This window comes from Paramacrobiotus metropolitanus, unplaced genomic scaffold (assembly GCF_019649055.1).
Source record: "Paramacrobiotus metropolitanus isolate TYO unplaced genomic scaffold, Prichtersi_v1.0 Parri_scaffold0000010, whole genome shotgun sequence".
Taxonomy (NCBI): Eukaryota; Metazoa; Tardigrada; class Eutardigrada; order Parachela; family Macrobiotidae; genus Paramacrobiotus; species Paramacrobiotus metropolitanus.
This window is the reverse complement of record NW_026570230.1, coordinates 682,294-704,482: the sequence shown is the minus strand read 5'-3', so window position 1 is coordinate 704,482 and position 22,189 is coordinate 682,294. Positions and strand designations below refer to the sequence as shown.

The 22,189-nt window shown below is 43.6% G+C and overlaps 1 protein-coding gene and 4 long non-coding RNA genes across 5 annotated transcripts; 2 read left to right on the top strand and 3 right to left on the bottom strand.

Moving 5' to 3' along the window:
* Nucleotides 1-5,008: 5,008 nt before the first annotated feature.
* LOC129583352 (uncharacterized) lies at nt 5,009-6,062 on the bottom strand. The gene is made up of 3 exons (XR_008689777.1): nt 5,970-6,062; nt 5,342-5,440; nt 5,009-5,250 (listed from the first exon to the last, which is right to left on the bottom strand). It is a non-coding gene; the product is annotated as an uncharacterized LOC129583352 (long non-coding RNA).
* Nucleotides 6,063-6,298: 236 nt separating this feature from the next.
* Nucleotides 6,299-6,830, bottom strand: LOC129583351 (uncharacterized). Its single transcript, XR_008689776.1, has 3 exons — nt 6,761-6,830; nt 6,535-6,706; nt 6,299-6,457 (listed from the first exon to the last, which is right to left on the bottom strand). It is a non-coding gene; the product is annotated as an uncharacterized LOC129583351 (long non-coding RNA).
* Nucleotides 6,831-7,467: 637 nt separating this feature from the next.
* LOC129583452 (baculoviral IAP repeat-containing protein 3-like) lies at nt 7,468-10,366 on the top strand. The gene is made up of 3 exons (XM_055475248.1): nt 7,468-7,875; nt 9,697-9,897; nt 9,962-10,366. Exons 1-3 carry the CDS (start codon nt 7,468-7,470, stop codon nt 10,364-10,366), a joined length of 1,014 nt encoding a protein of 337 aa, XP_055331223.1.
* Nucleotides 10,367-15,324: 4,958 nt separating this feature from the next.
* On the top strand, nt 15,325-16,595 carry LOC129583403 (uncharacterized). Its single transcript, XR_008689782.1, has 3 exons — nt 15,325-15,679; nt 15,759-15,914; nt 16,052-16,595. It is a non-coding gene; the product is annotated as an uncharacterized LOC129583403 (long non-coding RNA).
* LOC129583402 (uncharacterized) lies at nt 15,861-21,937 on the bottom strand. Its single transcript, XR_008689781.1, has 6 exons — nt 21,541-21,937; nt 21,247-21,450; nt 19,736-20,047; nt 16,969-17,177; nt 16,507-16,599; nt 15,861-16,416 (listed from the first exon to the last, which is right to left on the bottom strand). It is a non-coding gene; the product is annotated as an uncharacterized LOC129583402 (long non-coding RNA).
* Nucleotides 21,938-22,189: the final 252 nt, after the last annotated feature.

Sequence of the window (22,189 nt, the reverse complement as noted above, 5' to 3'; positions counted from 1 at the left end):
AAAGCCGTAAATACAAAAGCCACCAGCATTATAATCCGAACGATCAAAGGGTAGCTCGCCCGGACCTTCTCCTAAACGCTCCAGTGTGTCTAAAAGTCCTTCGTAGGCCTCGGCTGTGGCCCCGTTTTCATAATCTAAATTGTATCCTCGAGTGGGAAACAGCTGGCCGTCGATCTCGGCATGGACATAAGACAGGTTAAAATGATCGAAATTAAAGGGAGTTGACTTGTATTCCCCAGCAAAAGAACGACTGGGTGATAGGGCTAGGAACATTACCTTTGGGAGCTGTCCAATCACGATATTCGCCCACACGTGTTGTTGCTGACCAGATATCAGAGTACACTGCCGCATCGCAACGCGTTCAACGTGATATTTTGCATTATTGCCAACCAGTTGCTTTGTCATTGCGGCAAGATAATCCGGAGCTGGTTCGTATTTGCGTATACGCAATCGGGGATTCCGAATCGCTACAACTTTAGGTGCTGCCAGGTCGCTATCGGCAATAAACGCTAGATTCTTTCGGTTACGAATCAGTTTGATGCTTAACTCTACGCCTGGTATAAGTGGGCGATCCTGCTGAAACAAGTCGCAGTGCAACTTGCCTGACAACTGGAGTGGCTTCAATGTTTGTATCCACTTTCGCCTTTTTTCAGCACCTTCACTATGGAAAGATGATTTTCCGTCTACTTTCTCTGTGAAAATCGGATCTTTGGACATTTCAGTGTCCATAGCGAACCCACCCAGACTTAGTTAGTTAGTTGCGCTTGTTTTGTATAACCCAAAAGGCTCTCCAAATAAGCGCGAATGTGATACATCGAGCTACTGTCCGATATACTGCGACCGCCTAGAGTAACACTAACTTGCTCGAAAAGACTGTGTACAATGTTGTTAATAGGGGCCAAACAGTCGCTATCCGTTGGTATGGTTCCAGCTGCATTAGTAACGTGAAGATCGCACGTAAATCGAATATCGGCTAAGCTAACCAATTCCGACTGACATGGAGCTACAGTAAATGAAAAATCATTGGATTCGTCGGTCGTGGCTTGTGAGGGCCCCAAATAATAATCTCTGGTATTCCATCGTTCCGTTAGTGTTGAAGGTAAGTAGAATAAGTGACTCTCTAACAACATTGATGGCTCTGAGCCGTTTTCTATAAGCGCCATTGCTACAGTTTGTCTTTTATCGCGTCAATTGCTCGTTGCTTCTTACTAATGCTGACTATTTTTTTCTTTCGTCCCTTAATGCCTGAGCCGCTTTGTTGACGTATTTTTTCACTGACGTGCTCGACAGCTTTATCGATGGCTGATTCTACCGCTTTCGAGGCAAATGTCTTCATGTGTGGTTGGGCGGTAGCAATCATGTTGTTGATGTGAGGTGCAGCCTTACTAAACAACCCCCGCGCAAATCCTATGATGCGACCCCAAAAGCTGCCACCCGTCATTGGTGCACCGCGGTAAACGGGCATTCCGTAACCGTGCTGACGATTGAATATTTGAATGTAGCGAGATTCATCGAATTTAAGTTCTTGGAGTACCATTTTTAGTGTTTTTTCAGTCGGAAGTGTAGTTTGATTATTGCAGTACCTGGATGGAAAAACACTTCATTACCTAAATCATCGCATACTTTAATTTCAACTGTTTGGAACGTATGACGGGCTATAGGTACGTAGTGAGGGCTTTCAAAACGGATGCACGTATCTTCAAACGAGCTCGCTTGCGTTGATATCGTGCGCAACAAAGGAACCATAGCATCCCCCACTAGACCGTATTCAATGATGTCACAGTAGACGTGTACAATGCGATTATGTTTCCCCGGGTGGAGGACATAAGTAGGGCTATCACTGCCCGTATAACTGTAGTCTTGCAGCAAACCTAAAGCACGGGTATACTCTGCACCGTGGAACGTCAGGGTGGTGTCTGGTCTGATACTTAGTTCAGAGGAGTTACCACTGACTACGATATGACCATATAAAACTGGTTCATCATCCGTCGCGCCATCACGCAAAAGCACATTAACAGCGTGTATTAACCGGTTTTCGTCCGGATATGCTTTTTCACTTAAAAAACGAGTCTCCCGAGTGGGATAATTAGTTCGCGCAATACCAACCACTAAGCCGCTATTAAATTTTAACTGCATAGGAGGAAGTATTAATTCTGATAACGCAACTTCCCAGGTACCGTCCAGATCCACTGCCCTGGCTAATAAAGTTGTGAAATGTCCGGGACAGTTTTTTGGATACAAATCACGAGACGCCGAAGATGGCAGTGTCAAGTAAAAACTCATTTTAATTCGTTTGCGTTTTCCCAAGAGTCATACGCGGGGCCGTAGCCATACCAACGTACCAGATATTGTTTTTTACCCTTGTGTGTGCGCTCCCTTAATATCCTAGAAATGCGATGGTATGGCCTCTCAGTCATTACAAATTTTGACAGTTCGGAAGCATAGAAGTGTCCGTCGATTGCTTCACCAGCTAGGTCTTCGATAGCATACAAAAAATGGCTTTTATGTTTTAAAACTCTGACTACTTTAAAAATTTCTTCCGTGTAATTTGTTTCGTAACCTTTTTCGAACGTGTTTTTTCTTTTGGCAATTCGCACATGGTCGCCAGCTGTAAATGCGGGCCCCTTTGATTTCTTTTGTTCGCTGAGCATACGTTCAAGGATAGAGTTGCTCTCGTTTACTCCAACGTTTTCTGGAGCATAACCGGTTGAAGAATGCACAGTGCTATTATACCCTTGCATTATCTGTGGCAAAACGTCTATGTATCGATATGTGTTTTTTTCAGTCATGTATACGTACATACGGTTTTTAATGGTACGGTTGAGTCGTTCTACCATTGCGCATTTTACATCATCATTTCGAGTAGTAAAAAAAGGTTACATTACATTCTTTAAAAAATGCACGCATTTCTCTTCCAACAAATTCTTTACCGTTATCACTTTGACAGCGCAGTGGCGGACTGCATTGTTTGTAAATTGTGCTGAGCGCTGCAGCAATTTCTGGCGGCTTTTTTGACTTCACTGGCTCCGCCCAACCATATCTGGAGAAACAATCAACACACGTCAGCACGTAATTAAAACCATCGTTTTCTTTACGAAACTTTTGCATATCCATCAAGTCAATTTGGTGTTGGTCTCCTACATTTACTGATATAATTTTTCTTCGTTTAAACTTTGAGCGGTATGCTTTATGTTGTGTATACGCGTCCTTAGACTGTAAGTATTGTTCAACTTGCTGACGTGTATAATTATGTTTTTGAGCTTCTTTAAACAGACGCTCAACTCCTCCAAGGCTACCGGGGTTCCCGGCATCCAGGTAAATTTCATCTAGTGTTACCATTTTAAGCAAAGTTTAACCACCCTCCAGTTTGTGTTGTACGCTGTTTTTTACGTGGTGGCCCGTAGAACTTTGTTGGGGCTCTAGCGATTCTCCGCCTATATGTGTTGGTTTCTTGTTCTTCATCCTTTTGGCTACTTAACTGAACATTATTTTTTGTTTTCGCAGGCTGTGGGTTGTATGTTATAGCTTTTCTATGCGCTGCTTCAATTGGCATGGTGCCGACGGGCCCGTTAGCCCCGGAACAGTTAAGGCATTTTCAACAGACAGTTGCGTAGACGTCGGCAACAGAGCAGTTTTATCGCGAGTCTTACGACGCACCGCGGTTTTAATTGGAGCCAACGCCTTACCTAAAACCTGTAAGCTGGTGGAAGGTCCTCGATGGCTAGTCGCGTACCAGCATACGGTAACGCTGAATTTTTACGTGTACTTCGTCGCAGTGAGACTTTATTTGGTTGATAATTAAGTGCCTTTGCATTTATATTTGACGGCAGTGCTGGATTTTCATGGGGTTCGTAATCCAGAACTCCGTCAGGAGGAAACTCAACAATTGGTGGTTCTTGCGGTGCATCTTGTATGCTTGGTGGTGTCGGTGCAAACTCTATAGTTGGCGCCTGGTTCTTCTTCGGCATGGTGTTACGGGAAGTTTTTGGAACACCACGCTTTTTAGTTATTGGTGGGACTTTTGGGGATTTGTATACGTGTTTGACTAAAGTTTTCGAAGGGGTTGGAACATAGTGGACAACAGGTTCGCTCGGCACGGTTGTAGGAACATAGTGCACGATTGGGTCCGCGGGCACTTGTACGTAATGCACCAACGGCTCGGACTGTACGTACTCAATTTGGGGTGACGAATTTGCTTGAATTTGCTGGTCATTTGTTGCTGTACTAACCTGGATACCACGGCTCTCAAGCAAAGGTCCGGTTTGAAAAAATGCATCTTGCATTAGCGGCTTTGCCTCAACGTATTTTGACACGGTTGCTGGCTTATGCAAAGTTCCGATGGCAAGGTATTGCTTTCTATGGTATAGTTTGGTGTCTCGCTAACCGGCAGGCGCGTAACCGGACGTTGGTTCTCCAAGGCGGCTCGCACCATTAGCTGCTGATTCATGTTATCGCTAATTTCTTGGGCCCTTTTCCAAGTAGATGTTGGACCTGACCTATTTTTGCCACTTACGAATTCTGATTCCGGTACTAACACGTAAGTCTTCATTTTGTTAGGAACGATGTTAAAAGAGTTCCCAAAACTGGTAGAAGAACTCCTAAAAATCCACCTTTTTGCTGTAAAAGCTTTTTTCTTTTTTCACGCGTTAAATTCCGATCAGCTAGTCGCTTTATTTTTCCAACATGAGCACGTGCTTTCGCTAAATGTGTTTTACTTAACCCCTTTGGTTGCTTAATAAGGTTCAAGCAGGCTTCTTCAATTGCAGCGACCTGTTTAGTAGTAGAAAATTGAAAAAACGCTCTCTGCTGTCTGGGTGTCATCAAACGTAGAGCGTCGATTAGCTTGAGAATTTCTTCTGGCTTCATTTTTCTACATAGATTCTTCGGTAGCCAAAAATATTCGATTGTAAGCGGGCCTTGTCGGGGGTTTCCCGGACGTAAGTTAATTAATAAGTATCCAAACGGTTCCTTTATAGCCTTTTATAAGCTTCTGGCAAGTGTGGCATGCCCAGCTGATGCGCTAGCGTTTTTATTTGCTGTGTGTCGCGAACAGATTTAAATACGACCATATATTGTGAGTTGAGAGAAATATCACGCATGTTCTTTCCTTGCTTGAAAAGGTTTTGTGAGATGAAAACAACAGAAACGTTTTTGTGGTGAACATCACGGGTAAATAACGCGGATGCCTTAGTAGCAGATGCTATTTCCTCCATTAAATCATCCAAAATTAGCAGCGTTGTATCACCTTTTCTGAAAAAGCTTTCGTCATTAATAATGGAATCAATGCCTTGTACAAGTTCAATAGATTCGTCAAAAGTTGAAAAGGTTTCTTGCCACGTACCGTACGCGTAAACAATACGAGTAGGGACGGGAGTGAAACTTTGTGAAACGTTTTTCAAGAGTTGCAACGTAAACGTTGATTTCCCAGACATTGTTGGTCCTGAAATGTAAATTGTGCAAGGAGTTTTAAAACGAAAATCAAAAGTGATTTTTTCCATTTCTAAAACCTCAGATAATTCGACCTTAAGCCGCTAGTTCAGCACACCTGTAAAATCCGCAAAAATTCCGAAAATTTTCCGTTGAAAAGTCTAAAATTTTACGATTACTGGGAGTTTTGGTTAATTAACTGCAGGAGGTTTTTTATCGCTTCTGCAACTGCCTGCACTTGTACAACGGATGTACATCCTAAAAGAACGCAGTTACCCGTATGAAACACGTTAACTGTGGCTCCTAAATACTTAAATTTAATCTGAACTGCTGGAAATAGTTCAGGCTCAAAAAATGCCTTACTTACTTCCGGTATTGTTCTGCTTTTATTGTATAAATTGGCAAGATTGACTTTTGTACTATGACGGTAAGTGCTTACGATATTTGCTATACTACGTACCTTAATCTCCAAAGTAAAATCATGCAGAAGTAACATCAGCTTATAAAGAGCAGCAGTTGCTCCGCTTCATCAACTGACTTACCGCCGTTTATGATGGCCTTGCCGTTCGCAAACAGTTGACAGAATGTGTTACCATTCAAGCGAAGGTTAACGGCGTTAAAGTTTTTCATCTTAGTAGCGTCGTTCCCGAAAACACGGGTTATCGCGTCCAAGTCGATCCTTCTGTCAAACCTGACGGACAAAATAACGTTGTGTATCTCCATGGCTGAACACACTAATCGCGACAGAATGAGCACGAATTCTTTATATACGTTTCTTACTCAGTCTGTCGCGAATAGAGGCATTAGCCCTTTTTTTATCCTATTTAATTTTCTTTTGCTACCTAAAAGTATCCCAGACAAAGCTGTAGATTGTCATTAGTAAAAAGACCAAAAACATAGTAAATCGAAATAGTGCATTATGTTACACAAGTCAAATGCTGTTAGCCTACGTATCCATGGACACTCCCTCAGGACCCCAGAAGCTGTCCTGTACAATGCGAGCTACATCCAAAAATCCTCGGTATGGAATCTGTAAAGAGCGCCCGGGTTGTGAAAAGCGGATCATCCGCCCATATTTAGGATGGATACTGAGAAGTACATCCATACAAGCAGGTCCGGCAAGAGTGACCTTTTCCGCAGATTTGCTTGTGATTGCCTTGTCCATCGCTGCTTGGATAGTTCCCGCTTTCAACTTATTCAGGACGTCCGAAATTTCACTACATCCCAGACGCACTCCTTTCCGGAACGCCTCTTCATGATCTTTGTAACCGTCTGTTTCCTGATCAAAAGCTAGAACAAGACTGACCTTTTTCGTGTTCCAAAACATACTTACCACATTGTTGACCTTATAGATGATGTATCCGTTCAGCTCTCCCAAAATCTCCAAAGTGCGTGCAAAATCCATTTTTGATTGCAAAAGCGACTAACAAGTAGCAAACAATTTTTCTTACGGAACTGAAAAGCAACTGACAATTCAAGGTTTACCCGCTAGCCTTTTATATCCTCACGACTACAGCGACTGCAAAGTGTTGGATTTTGATTCGCATAAAATCCCTCCAAAACTCCGCCTTTTTATGGAAAGCAATGGTTTCCATTCGTCAAACTTTTCCCAACACAAGACTGTAGCGATTGGCTGAAAAATCGATAATTTTGCTCCGCCTTTTTTCCCCTGCAAGCCTTGTTAGAAGGTGTAAAAGGCGGAGACTTGGGAAGCTTCGTCCTTATTGGTATTATATATAAACTACGATGGTCAAGCAAAATTTAGATTTCGGTTTTAGAAACAGGCTTTTATTGATTCAGTTTTTTTGTCATTAAACAGCAAAAATGGACATGCGTAATGTGATCCATCGTCTGGCTACGTTTAAACACACCAATTGGGACAATAGTTTACTTCCACCGACGTACTTGGCCTTAGCCGGAATGTTTTATCGTGGAACCGGGGATGAAGTTCAGTGCGCATATTGTGACGGTATTATGTCCGGATGGGGTAAAATCCGAAGCCCAAGGCGGCATCATCAATTACTGTTTCCAAACTGTCCAATGTCAAAGAGAACACCTGAACCCATTACTGCGGAAGGAGAAGACGTCGTGGAGGTGTGGGCGTCAGCACCAGTTGCTATTCCGGGGACCTATAGCTACGCTGTGCGCTTTCCAGACATGATGGATTACAAGGCTCGTTTTTCTACATTTGCCGAGTGGCCTGAATCAAAAGCTCAGCATCCCAGGGTCATGGCCCAAGCCGGTTGGTTTTATAACGGGAACGGTGATTGCGTCCAGTGCTTTCACTGCGGTCGAGAGCTTGAAAGATGGGTTCCCACCGATGGAGCATGGGAAGAGCACGCCAGAGCGTCGCCCATATGTCCATTTGTCATAGCACAAAAAGGAGAACAGTATGTCCACGACGTTCAGACCAAGCAAGCAAAGGAATCAGCGCAGATCTGTGACAAGGTATCTCAAGCGTATGCGGCTAGGAAAAGAGAAAATAACCCCCTGGAGAAAGTGCAATGTAAGGTCTGCTTAGACAATGAAGTCCAAGTTGTATTCCGCCCATGTAATCATCTGGCCTGCTGCAATAACTGTTCAGATAGATTGATACAGTGTCCTGTTTGCAGAACTGTGGTGATTCAAAATCCGAGTTTTTTTGTGTTAGTGTAAAGTTTCACCTATTATTCGTGAAAAAACAAAAAACCAAAAAATCACAAATCGTCAAAAATACCGATTGCAGTATTGCAGTGCTACGGCTACTTTTGGAAAATGATAAACAACTGTTTCACTTGTTACTTTAAAGCTTAACAAAAAAACAAAAAAAGTGATAAACTCAAAAAAATGATGCATGTTATGTTGGCAAAAACAAAAAAGGGAAGAAAAAGGGAGGGGAAAATTTAATCAAAGAAAGGGGTGAAATGGGTGGGGAAAATTTAAACAAACAAATGGGGTACACCGGGTTGGACGATGTATCGTAAATCAATAACATAAGGTGGTGTTGTGACGCCGAATTGTTTGTGTTAAATGCACGTCGTATGCAGTATGTTTGTAAACAAGATGTTTATTGTTTGTTTGGCCATCAGTTGTTTGTTTGGTGACCATTTCAACGCTTCTTTTCTTCTCACCAGTTACCTTCGCAGACAGTCTGTTCGACCGTGGTGTTCTTAAAAAAAAGACACGCCATCTGAACCAACGATGAGATTGCCAGAATGCGGCGGTGGGATTAGACGGGCAGGCCAACGCGACCGGCATGAAGATTACATGACGATTACAAAATCCTTCGTCTTGATCGCCCCGGTTCTCCGGGCTGAATCGAGAGGACGACGACGGACTGGCGGATAACATATTATCAAGACGGCTTCCTGGTACTTGTCTGGATCACAGGAGGACAGCCAGCATATCATCATCAAAAAGGAGCGCACCGCAATTTTCTTCGGACTTCCGCAAATCTGCCGATCACGGTCTCCGAGTTTCTCAGATGGACGACGAACCAGATCATTTGGGTCATGGCCCGGATCCAGGAACCTCCTTGTCATGGCCCGCAATCCCAACGGGTTTATCGCGTTTCATGTTAAAACCGTGGCTTTGCGCTGGGCTTCTATGTTGACCCAGACGAGCGGCCCGAGTGTCACGTCGACCTCCGGATCCACCCACTTTTTTCCGCTGCTTGGCTGGCACAGACATATTGTCTGGAAGGCTACAGCAGACACTTGCAGCCATATGCGTGTAATAATTGTTTTTATTTTTTAACCAAGAATGGCCTGATTTCAGTCATTAATACTATGTCGAGGTTCCATGTTTTATTATCAGTAATATAAACAGTCTGACCTCCTGAAACTGAGCGTTGCAGATTTTTGACTGTTAGAAGGTTTGATGAAATAGAGAGCGCAAGCCTTAGAACATTCCCTAAAAACATTCAACGACACTTTCAACAACAATATGTATAAAAATGTTTTGATAAATTGTCTCCAAGCAGAATAGTAATCATGTAATGACCATGTGATTTGTAGCAACCTCCAACTCGGTCTTAAGGTGACCTTTAAAAACATTATATAGTTTACTTTTGATTGGCAGTTCAAAATTTTGTTGAAGCTCCCGCGAGAAATCTTTGAGCAGAAAAAGTTTTCCAATTCCTGCCTTCGGAAACAGTATACGAATTCCATAATATTATAATGGTAATAACCTTGTATTTTACAAAAAATCTACGCTTCATTTGCTTAAATGGTTTAAAACTGGGAGCTAAATGGAAAATTCAAGATAATTTATTTAAAACATATTACACAGAATCATGTAGAAGAGAAGAAGCCCATCGCAGTTGAGAAAAACACTGCGACAGAGCAAGCTGCGGAAGGCACGGATACCGCGGCGGCGGTAGTGATGTTGGCCAGGGCTCCATTGTCCAAGTCGGTCTTGCAGCGGGCCGACTTGTTTCTCACACTAGACGGGAAGGTGCAGCAATATTCAAAGCAGCTCATTGATCTGCTGGTAAAGAGTATATTTAAGTTTGTATTTACCTTGCTTACCGTATTACTTTTTTTCCGCATGACAGGATCAACAAGACAAGTGCAGGAAGGAGATCTTGCAGCACACACAAGCGGCTCTGTCCCTTTACCGCGGCGAAGTGCAGAAGTCCTTGCCGAAAAGCGTTCGTTTGATCGCTGCTAATTACATCCCTCGCCATCTTGATGTGGCTGACCTGGAGCGCGATCGAAAGATTCGTGACACGGTGTGGGAGCTTCGGACAACTATTGTTGCTGCAAGGTCCCAGGACGCATATAGGAAACTGGCTCGTCTGAAGGAGGAGGAAACGAGCTTGCTAAAAATTGTTACGCAAACCTTCGGCCAGTGGCGTGCTGAGCATTTCCAGAAACTCTGTGTGCGCCGCTACGTTGAGCACAAGCATAACAAAACAGCATTACCGTACCTGACGATTTTGACTGTCAAGAACGTTTAATTGTGACTTTTCTGGATATGTAGCAACTGACAACAATGATATGATAGTACTGTTATTCGACTACCGGTATATGATTGCGTATTCGCTCGTTATTCTTGCTGTTTCTGTTTCACATGATTTTACCAAAAATCTTTATTAACTTTTTTTTAATGCTCTGTTTTCTTTGTGCGTAGATAAAGTCCTTTTGAGAGATTCCAGAAGTGATTACAGAATTTAGGCAGTTGAACTTACCCTTCGGATCAGAAAATGCTATTGTAAGGTCAGTAAAGTAAATGCCAAGACGATCATTTCAACTATGCAAGCAACGTGCATCTGCATCAATATACAGCTCTGTATAACCATCCTAACCTGCGACATACGTATTAACGTTCTACGCGTTTGATACGGCATCCCGATCTCCATCAGGCGGCACACCATCCGCTCTTTCTTCCGCTGCTCTTACAATTTCTCCTGCCATGCATTTGTCCGCGCTTTTTCCTCCCACAAATTATGCTTCACCATACATGTAATTTGCGTGTCGTTGACAAGATAAACAACTCACGGCAGGTTGCAACAGCAGCGGTCCAAATGACACGCATGAAGCAGCAGACAGCCCACAATGCACGACTGTAGCCGTCAGAAAGGTGGACGGGTGGATGTTCAATGAAATCCACATTCTGTCGAAGGTCGGCAGATTGGATGAGGCTGATGAGCCATCCACCTTTCTGACGAACTAACCCGTCCGTGTCGAATGATGTGACAATGACGCATACCGGCACAGAATACCCAGCCCCTGTTCAAAATGTGTTAAGCGATCCTTCCGCGCTTCTAATAATTTACGGATCGGCCGTTAACGCGCAGTTCACTTTATCCAATGGCGATTCTCACGAGGTTCTCCGCGGTTTACTCGTCGCCGCACACAACCGTTCCATATCGCTTCGGTCTGTCGCAGCGCCGCCTGTGCGCGGTAGAAATCAGCGTCCAACATCGCGTTTTTGCCTTGAACTGCATGTGCTCTTGGTACCACTGCGATTCAGTGTTAAATATCTGGTTCTCGTATAAGTCCACCGTGAGCCGCGAGGTTCAAGCATCGTTTTGCTGCTTCGTACAGATACGATTCATGCTCGGCGCAGAGTTCCCGGTTCGGTTGCTGTTTGACACACGTCGCTTTTTGGCACACCTTCTCCATGGCGGCCGGATTGCACTTGTTCTGCATATTCTTCTTGCAGATCAAATTCTCCAAACGTTAATTCGAGTTCTTCGCGCGTTTCCCTAGTTCTTTCTTGGCTTGTTATGGACACTGTATGTTTAAAATAAGTCAGACGGTCCTTCCGTCCATCCTTAAATAATTTCCGGTTTGACAGTTAAGCGACCACTAATGCACAATTCACTTTGTCCAATGGCGACTCGCAGAGGTTCGGTGACTTATCAAGGGTGACATGTCTCCGCACAGAAGCATTCCACCCACTATTCGGTCTGCCGCCGGGGGGAGCGCCGCCTGAGTGCAGTAGGCATCTAAGTCCAGCACGGCGTTCTCGCCTTTGCGTTGCGTGTGTTTCAGGCACCACTGTGACTGTTCTAGAATGGATCCACCGTGCGGCTTAAGCGGCGTTTCGCTGTTTCGTACGATTCCAGCTAGGCGCAGAGTTCCCGGTTAAGTTGATATTTGATATAGACCGCTTTCTGGCCGATCAGCTCCATTACTGCCTGCACCCATTCTGCAGTGCCTTTTTCTTTCATGACAGTTCGCCGGACGATATTTCAAGTTCTTCACGCGTATCTCCAGTTCTTTCTTTGTTTGGTAAAGACACTGTCCGGCTTTGGTTGAATGCTAACGTTCGTTTTGAATTCTTGCTTTTTGTTGCTCTGTTACAGTAACTCTATACGCCGCAACACGTAGAGAACCAACTCTGTCAGGTCAGAGTTAATGTGAATATGAACTTTGTTGTACTTTTACACAGGGTCGAGGCTGGGTGTGGTGACCTTTAGGGAACCGCCCGGGTCCGCCCCTCTTTCCATGCAGGAAATTTCCATAATTTTCACTTGAGAACATTTCAGATCTTCCATCTCCTTCTTTATAAGATCTTAAATCGCCACAGCCGACGGATTTAAACGATGCTTCCAAGACCAGCTGACAATTTACCGCAAAAGCTACGATGATTAACGATGATTAACTACGCTCCTACTCTCCTTGAGTGACTCTTAAGCATCCCCTCTTTTTCTTGTCTGTTCGTTTGTCACGGTGGCATAGTTTATTCTGGGTGAACTCATCTGTCGGCAGCAGCACTGAATCGGCACCTTTCGGTTTCTCGCCTTTGACCGTTTCCACTGCCTTTTTTTCGGACGCACATTCCTCCTCAGACATCCACCCGTCGCGTGTGTTTTACGGATAATTGTTAAGAAACACCGGCATCGCATTCTTCAGTTCGCGGTTACGAGGTTCACGGGTGCATTTAAGCCATCAACCTGAGACATTCGGATAATGGAAACTTTTCGTGGCGATCGCGTCGGATTCCTCTATTGTGTCCGTCGTTGCTTCGATAGAAATTATTTTATGGTGGTTCTTCCAGGATTTCCCGAGCGGGATAACACAGAAGGTACACGTTGGCATTTCCGATCATCCAATGCGTCCGATTTATGGTCGAACTTGCTCTTTTTCTCAGATTTCGGTTTTCCGATTTGTCGGTTGCCAGTTGATGGGGATGTCTGCACATCCATCCCGGATATTGGTCCTTGCTTTTTCCTTTGCGCTTGGTTATCTTATTTTTTCTTTTCGGGAACGATTCATTTCGCCTTTGGCTTTTTGTGCTCGTCTTCCTAGATTTCGTAGGTAGGTAGGTAGGTTTCGTTGGTAGGTAGGTTTTTCACCTCGTTCGCTTGCACTGGTTCCTGGTTCGACTGGTAGTTTCCGGTAGTTTCAGTTCTCCGGTAGTTTTTTCAGCTTCTTCCAGTTTTTCTATTTTGACTTAAACCGTCTTCTAGGTCTCCACGAGATTTCCAGTTTGCAGGCATTCGTCAATCTGAGTGGGCTCTTTCGCCAAGTTCGCAGTTTTCCCGATAGCGTCGGTTCCTGGCCGCCAGCGAGGATCGGTCAAACAGGCATTGATCTGATTAACTGGACAACCGCATTCCATCTGAACTGTTTTTGCATCGTTCACCCTGCTTTAATGGACAACCACGTTCGCATACTGGTTCTTTTCAACGGACAAGCGCGATCCATTTGCATTTTCTTGCTGCACTCATTCACTGGTCTCCTGTAGCACGGCGTCGAACGGGTTCATCTACGCACACGGGTTTAACAGGCTTAAGGACATCCAAACCTGGAGAGCGTTCTTCCCTTTCGAGTTCATCGCTGATCGGTGTCAGAAATTGTCGAGAACTGGACACGCTGCGGTCATGCACAAAGCCTGCTGGTGTCTGGAAGGGTCAGCGTTGGACAGTTCGCATGTTCGGCAGGTGACGGAACGCTTAGCGCGGGTGACGCGATCAGAATTCCTATCGGTTGTGATAAATTGCTCGGTGACGACTGTGGAATAATACGGAGCGGATCTCAAAGGAAGTGTGCCACTTCCTTTAATGTTGTGACTAGCAATGCGATTATACGGGTAAGGAAAGTCGCTGGCGCCCACAACATCCGGTTCAAGAGTTCTAGCTGTAAGAAAGTTCCAAAAAGGTTAAACTCACCATATTGTACCAAGATTCTCATTATGCACCGATCTTTTTTAAAGATCGGTGCATAATCTTTTTCCAACAGAGGGCATAATTATGCACCATTACTTATGTGCATTAATGCACATAAGCATGGCGATCGTTTCTGCAGCGAAGCAGAGTTACACCGTTACTTTATCAAATTAAAGTGATCTTAAAATCTCTAAAATTTCTAAATTCGAACAAAAGGTGGCTTGGTGTAGAAACAATCTTCATAGTTCATACTAATACGTATATTACATAGTTTTGTTGAAAACTGAATGATCGGAAAATAATGAAGCTTGGTACACCTGAATGCGTTTAAGCGTTTAGGTCTTTTTTTGCTGCAATAATTCACCAACCGGATCTGCGCCCACAAACGGTTTTCACGCCAACGTGTAGAAATAATCTGGCTAGAACGCAAAAAACAACGCAAAAAAAAGTTTTTGAGTGCGCGAAAATAAAAGATTCGTCCATATTCACGAACTGGTACATGTAGTACATGGTATGGTAGCTTCCCTTAAAAATTGGGATGAAGCACAAGTAGGGGAAATACTCAAAATACGAGAAATGATTCCACAATAACTCCCGCGTGGCCAACAAACGCGCTTGTATAATTTTATCAATAATCCGCACTGTTTTAAATACGTAATTACAGCGAGGAATTCCGATATTTCTTGGTGACTAGTCAGCAGTAAAAATCAAAAAATGTTTCTAATTAAGTTGTCGGTCACCATTAATTCTTACTGCGTACGAAGCTTTGACACATTTTGCAGTAGCAGATAATTATTATGTATGCGTAGCAGTAGCAGATAAATATTATGTATTATTATGTATTACAAGGTAGCCTCGCGCATCCGCGCTCGGCACTTAAGTTCTTGATGGTATTGGCTTTATTTTGGTATTGAGATTAACAATAAAGGATTGGTCAGCACATGTGCTAGTAGAGAACAGGATAGTTCAAAATGTACGTAGGTTACGTTGTCAAAATATACTTATATTATTATATTAATTAATTAGCAGATAATTATTATACAAATTCTTCATTTGATCTTATTTGTTGAGCGAAGCTCGCCTTGTACATATTGAGAAATAAAATTATATTATTATGTGAATTGCTTGCAGTACTTGCGAGAACCTTGCGTTCCATCAGTCGATAACTTGCTTCATGCGACAAATTAATTACGGAACTTAGCAACTATTCACATACATTTTAATATACATAATATTATTTTCAGCCTGCCAAAAAATGATGTAATACGCTGCTTTCCAACAGAGGGCATAATAATTTATGGTACGTACTTGTATACGTTTATCAACAATCACTTGCTCTGCACTCCGCTACTAGCAGCTAGTTGAAAACTCAAAATACTACTAGTACTGTGCGAGTATCGGTAGTTGTTTTCCTTTAATCTCCGGCGTTCGCTATTCCCATTTTATGCACCACTGAAATCCGTCGGAGCAGGGAAATAAGCGCCTATACTTTTCGTCGCAGTTACACCCCCTGAACCGCTGCCTTTTCACCATTCGACTTCATGATCGGGCCACGCGGTCTTTCGCTCGATAGGGCGGCAAGCAATTTCGCTGGGGCGTTTGCTTAAAGCTCGTCACGTCCAGAAGTGGCATTCTGATTTCACACTTAAAACTGTGCGTAACTTATTTTTGTCTGTTTCAAACGAACCCAGAGTCAGCTTACGACAAAGTAAGCGATGGCGACTATTTTCAGAGCTAATTTAACCGAGGCGCTATCTGATGTGCGAGGCCGATCACCGATTGGATCACTCTTGAATACGTGGAAATATAATTACAGTATACGGGATTATTTATTGTCAATCGAATTCGATGACTTGCGTAACAAATACAGAGCAAAAATTAGAATTAGGTAAAAAAGCAACGTGTAAAATTAAGGCTACGTTAACAGTTTTTTGATTTTGCATAACTTCTGTTGCAGTCGGTTCAACAGCAATCGGCGCATCATTATTTTGAGCTGGCGATACAACTATGGTGTTTTTTCTTTAGGCTGGATTAACAAGTGTCGGCGTCTCCGATTTCGGTTCCATCTTTACCCGCATATCTCCACATCAACCGCTTGGATATTTTGTTTCATGAATGAATGATTTTCGCATTGCCCCAATATCCGCAACCTCCAGGATACGGAAGTCTTCAGGACTTCTTGAGTTGCGCACCGCACCGCCGATCTTCTTGTGCTGTTGCTCCATTTCCGGGACGTTCGAGCCCGACAATTTTGATGGCAGCATTCCAGGTTGTAATGTCACGGATTCCTAATTAACAGGCGGGAGTACTGGTTAATGAATCTGTACGATGGATCGCTTGCTCGTGTCGAGATAGCCAGGAACAAACATCGGTGGATGTGAACGACGAAACTACAGAATCATTTAATGCTTAATAACCGCCGAACCGGTATCGTTTACAAAGAAAACGTTCATAATGAACGCATATTTTCGCAGACTCACTCAGGCAGTTTTCGGATACTGTTTCGGCAGGTTGTTTTTTTCTTGATCTCGTCGGCCTTCAATGTACGGTATCTGGGTGGATTGCGGTCCTCTCTAATCAGACAAAATCAAAATAAAAACGAAGTTTCGAAAATATGAAACTTATTTGAATTTTTGAATAGAATGATTGCGTAAAAACAAATTCATTCAAAATTAATAATTTGATGTAGAATTTATCATTTTATGTAAAATCTATCAAACTATAAAATAAAGCAATATTATCTCGCGCATCGGTCGCTCTTGGATTGCCGCTGCCGATGACCCTCCCGTAAGCGGCCGCGCTACCTGGTGATCGCAGTGTGGAAATTTGGTGCCGCCGTAATGACCGGCCGCTTGTTCGTACACAAGACATTCGTGGTCGCGACTCGCGCATATGTCTCTGCAGCTGTTTAATATAACCACCGCCAAATTGCGGAATTTTACCTCGCTCCGCTTCTGCGCGTCACTGCAGTCGCCGGACTGAATGGCGCGGTACTTCATCATCTGGCTGGATGGAGTCGGTGATGTCGGCGCGCGGACAGCTGGACGTTCGACTAAATTCATCGGTTTAGCCTTACAAAGCAAAAATGTAACAGGCGTGTTCCTGCTCAGGTGCACATTTACTGGATTTGTCGCACGATACGCCGAATGGCCTGCAACAAGAAAAAGTTACCGTAAAATTTTCCACAAATATTTTCGCGGTATTTATTCTGCTGTCCTTTAGTAAAATAAATTTGACAAGAGTTTGGTTTGCAAGCCTTCTGATCTATTTTAAAAATAAATACTAATATGCTGCAGTCAAAAGTACTTAATTATCGTTAATTTTTAATCGCATAATTTTTTTGTCAGTTCTTATTCTAATTTTTTTACGCTTTAATGTCCTTTATTTACGCTTCAATGTCAGCCGCATTGTAAACTAACCTATTTTACCCAAGCTTTCTCTTGCTCTGCACAAAGATACAATTTGTAATGCAGAAAATGAATGTTGTACAATTATTACACAAATTTTGTACAGTTTGGCATGGTTGTAAAATCTGTACATGTACCGTTTCGCTCCAGCGAAAAGGAATGGTTGTAAATTTGTAATTATAACCTGATTACCCAGCGATTTTATCGTGTGAGCGTTGCCTACTCTAGATCATTTCAGTCCGAAATTCGAAACGGGGTTATCTTTTCTTAGTTTTTACACAAGCACTAGTGGTCTTTATGATTTATTATTTATCTGATTATTTATTATTTATTTATTATTTATCTAGCCAATAAAATTACCGAAGGTTTCTTACCGAATGAGCGTACAAATCGAGGCAAAACGTTTCAATCGTCACACTGCACAACATAATACAATTTTGTGCTGTGTGATGAATTCGAAATAGGTATACTGCATTGAATTCCTGCTATATCTTTCTCGTTATTTGCATCACAGCTTTTGTGGCTTTTGCGGGATAGTTTGCAGGAATACAGCAATTTTGTTTAGAGCGTAAGGGAGAAACCGGGCAAAGCGGAACTAGGTGGACGGACACCAGTTCCAGCTTTTAAAGCAGACAAACCGGAACATCGGGCTAGTGGATGAACGCGTGAATCGGCGTTATTCAGTTCCAAGGTGTGCTGTCATGTGCATTCCGCTCATAACCGAACATTACAAGAACGCAGCTCGCTCAACAGCTGCTGCAACTCCGCGAATTTCCCCGGCGGCAAAGATCCGTCCACGGTCTACCGACATCAGATTAGAGTCCGGCGACATCTTGCACAACCTTAACAGCGCCCCATACATATTGTACTCACATGCAATCTGACAGCACCGCACCAAGCCACCAGTCTCCAGATGCCGCACACAGTCCACGCTCTCCGTGATAACAGCCGGCAAACGAGCACGTAACCCAGCTTAAGGACTTGGGTCCCGTTCCCGTGGATCAGGCCGCCTTGTGCAGAAACCCTGGGTTTCAGGATATCACACTTTATCACCGCCGTGGTGGTAAACGGATTTAATCCGTATTCAAAGGTGACGTGTCCATGGCGTCAATGGTCTCCCGGAGAGTCAGGGAGACCACACGCATGTGACCTTTAAGCGCGGTGCACGGTCTCCATCAGCGGTTAGGAAAAAGAGATCACTGAGAATTCCAGGATCAGGCAGATTGATGGGAAACTACACAAGGGTCTCTTACGCTGCTGACGGCGGCTAACTGCTCATCATTCGGAAGGCTCTGCTGTCCGGATAGTCGGAGGCCGGCGGATTCGTCGGGGCAGTGTACAAGATATAGTTGGCATTCCATGGTGCGTTCTTTGGCTTTCTTCAGCCGCAGACCGCCCAAAACCAGGGCGCACGTCCAACGGGTATGTAGCGGCGCATGTTCAAAAAAGCTAATTTGTACAAGCGCCATTTGAAAGTGGCGCTAGCGTCCACAATGTCCACGCTAGCGTTTAAACGGCACCACCAGGATTCTGAAAACCTAGTCCCGCGCGCTTGAATACCAACTCTTCAACGCTGATGAGGACAACGTTTCAGTCTACCTCGCCGAAAGGGATATTGCCATGCTTTCCCTGGACATAAGCCACAATGAATCTTGCTCTATGGAGAAATGCTTTACCGCCATGGGACAAAAGCTCGGCCCCAGAATCATTTCTTCTTACCACACCCGGGAAGAAACGCCGGAAGCGGCAAAACCAGAAGTGGAATACGGCCGGGATGCTGCCAAAATAGCCCAGCCAACCGCCTTCCACTAGAAAGTCGCGCAGTCCGCTTATCAGCAGCGCTACATTTGGTAGAAATTTAAGCTAGCGGATGTGGCTAGTTCCTTTATAAACCAGCGGAGAAGAAACTGAAAATAGGGAAATATCTCATGACCTATGTGTTGCCAGTGTTTGTGAATGGGATTAACGCGTGACAAGAAAATCGACTGGCCGATCCATTGGTATCCTCCCATTTCGCCAACCCGACATTTCGCCAACTGAAATGTTTTTCTTTTCTTAGGTTTTCTTAGGCTTCTTAGATTTCTTAGTCTTCTTAGGGTTCTTAGGCTTTCTTAGGCTTCTGAAATTCCTTAGGTTTCTTAGGTTTTTTTCTCGTGTATAATTTCGATTTTAATTGTTTTTGATAATTTCGCTTCGAACTGCTGTGTTATAATTTAGATTCGAACTGCTGACATAGCGAAAAGCAGCCGTAGACCGCCCTGGTTTTGGGCGGTCTACGGCTGAAGAAAGCCAAAGAACGCACCATGGAATGCCAACTATATCTTGTACACTGCCCCGACGAATCCGCCGGTCTCCGACTCCCCGCCGGACAGCAGATCCTCCCGATCGATGAGCAGTTTGCCGCCGCCAGCAGCATCCCCGTGAAGCTGACTATCAGGGTGACGCAGTTCGCCGCATTTGGATGTTTTCCCAGTAATAGCACGGCTCCGCTCCCTGTTCACTGGGAAATGCGCGAACACGGGAATTCTGCAGTTGGTTATCAGCCTGGCCATCGACGGATCAGGTGTTCTTGTCCACGTTGAACTGGAACTACGGCCCCTGTGTGGTCGGCACCCTATCATATGGGAAATGAATGGACACGGATCCTTTAAGCAGAAGGGGACTTTTCTTAACTATTCCGAAAAGAAATTTATAACGGTTCTTTTTACTCGTTTTTCTCAATCAGGAATGTTGCAAACATCAGAAAACGAAGACATCAAAAAAAACTTTTTGAAATTTCCAGATGATACCAAATTAAGCCAAAGGTTCAACCTGACAAAGTTCCGAGCCTTGCTAAAACTCAGACGACTCACTGCTTTCGTGATGTGACTTCAAATTTAATTTTCGGCAGCACGATCACTTTCGACTTCCTGTGCAATTTGCTTTGGAGCAAATCGCACCAAGGTAAATAAATTAATTTATATATAATAAATTTATTAATATAAATTATATACGTTATGAAAATGATTGCTATATAAATATTATATAAATTAATTTTTATAATAATTATTATTTATGCACCGTACATTCATTGTCGCATTCGTAATTCACAGGTCGCAAAAGCACTAGCCTGCTAGCACTAACTTTTTAGTGACCATGGCCCAGCGCGGTCCGCCGCGCCGCTTAAAACACGCTGCATTTGTTGATGACGAAGTTTTCGGATCGCTACTCGCACACTGGAACCGGTTGACTCCGAACTCGTTGTACCCAGAGGGACGCGGGACGTACTGACAAGAACCGCGCTCGGGGTCGACCTTAACTGATATCATCGAGTCGTACGATCATTGCGGTAAAATGACAACCAGCTGGCCGTTTGAACGCATCATTGGCGTACCTCATAAAAAGTTTTTGAACCGGTAAATGAAATTCATCGAAGGAAACATGAAAAAATTAATTATTGCCCCAAAACTTGAGAAAAACAATGGAATATAGTAGCGAATATAACAGAATCTTCCAGGATTCCCTTGCTACAACGCAAAGCACCCATAAATGCACCGTAACAATTAATAACCTCGTGAAGCTGATACATGACATTTTCTTCACTTCCTCAGCGTGCCGTCTGACTTTAACTAATTCCCGTTTAAGCTCTGTCGATCTCCTCAAAAAGTGGCACTACAGTATTCCCCGTATTTTCTTCTCAGCGTCGCAAAACAGCCCAGGTTTCTCTCGGCCTCGGCGGATTTCTCCCGTAACGATGCTTGCAGTTTCTCTTGGGTACTGTGCGAGTTTGAAAGGAGCCGATTCAACCCAACAATTTTTTTGTCACAAACTGACCTTTGCGTAATATTATATCCTGCTTACTCCTGTTCCAGTTGTGTTTCCTCCTGCTCTAGATGTTTCATCTTCTTCTCGATAAACGCTAGTTCTTCTATCAACGTTCGCGATTGCGATTCAGCATCTCTGCAAACAGTACAAGCTCCGTGTGAAGTATCGTCTGGCTGGCTGCTCACATCTTCTCCAGACTGTTATTCAGCGGGGCTAAAAACTATGTATGGTCATTCTCTGTTCACACGTAGCGTAACAAACTTACATATTGACGCAAATGCTAAGGTGAACGGGTGTACCGACCTGATTTTAACGACGAGCTGACGAGCTGTGTGTATGCTTGTTCAATCTGATGCTTGTCTGTCTGGATACTGCATTTCCGCAGATTGTCTGCCAGCGACGAGCTTCCATCGCCCGGAGAATAGCAAGGGCGGGCTGGTGTCTGTCGACTGTCGAGGAAAGGGAAAGGTCGTTGTGGATTCTTTCAATCTATAGATGTATGGATATACTACATGAATTTGCTGTCATGGCGCCAATTTGCTCAGCTTCTACACATCACGAAAATCGCGCTCCACGAAATCATTCAATCTACAAATCCACAACCACAGAAACTTATTCCAGATTTATGAACCCCTGAAATTCTTCTCCAAATCCTGGTTCAAGCATTCGTACGACTGTCGACTACTTTGAAGTTCCACAATTATTTTACCAAATTTTGTATACGCACCGTAACGGTACGTATCTAAAAACCAGGAGAAGAATTTTTTTGCATGTTGAAATTACGCTGCTCGAAACCATTAATCGATAACTTGAAAAGAAAACATACTGAAGACAAAAAATATTTAAAAAATTTGCTTAAATTCAAATTTTGAGAGCTTGTAAGATGGTCCGCGAATTTTAATAAAATCGACACGGCAATGTTTAGACAAAAGTCATCAAGTAGCTGTATTGA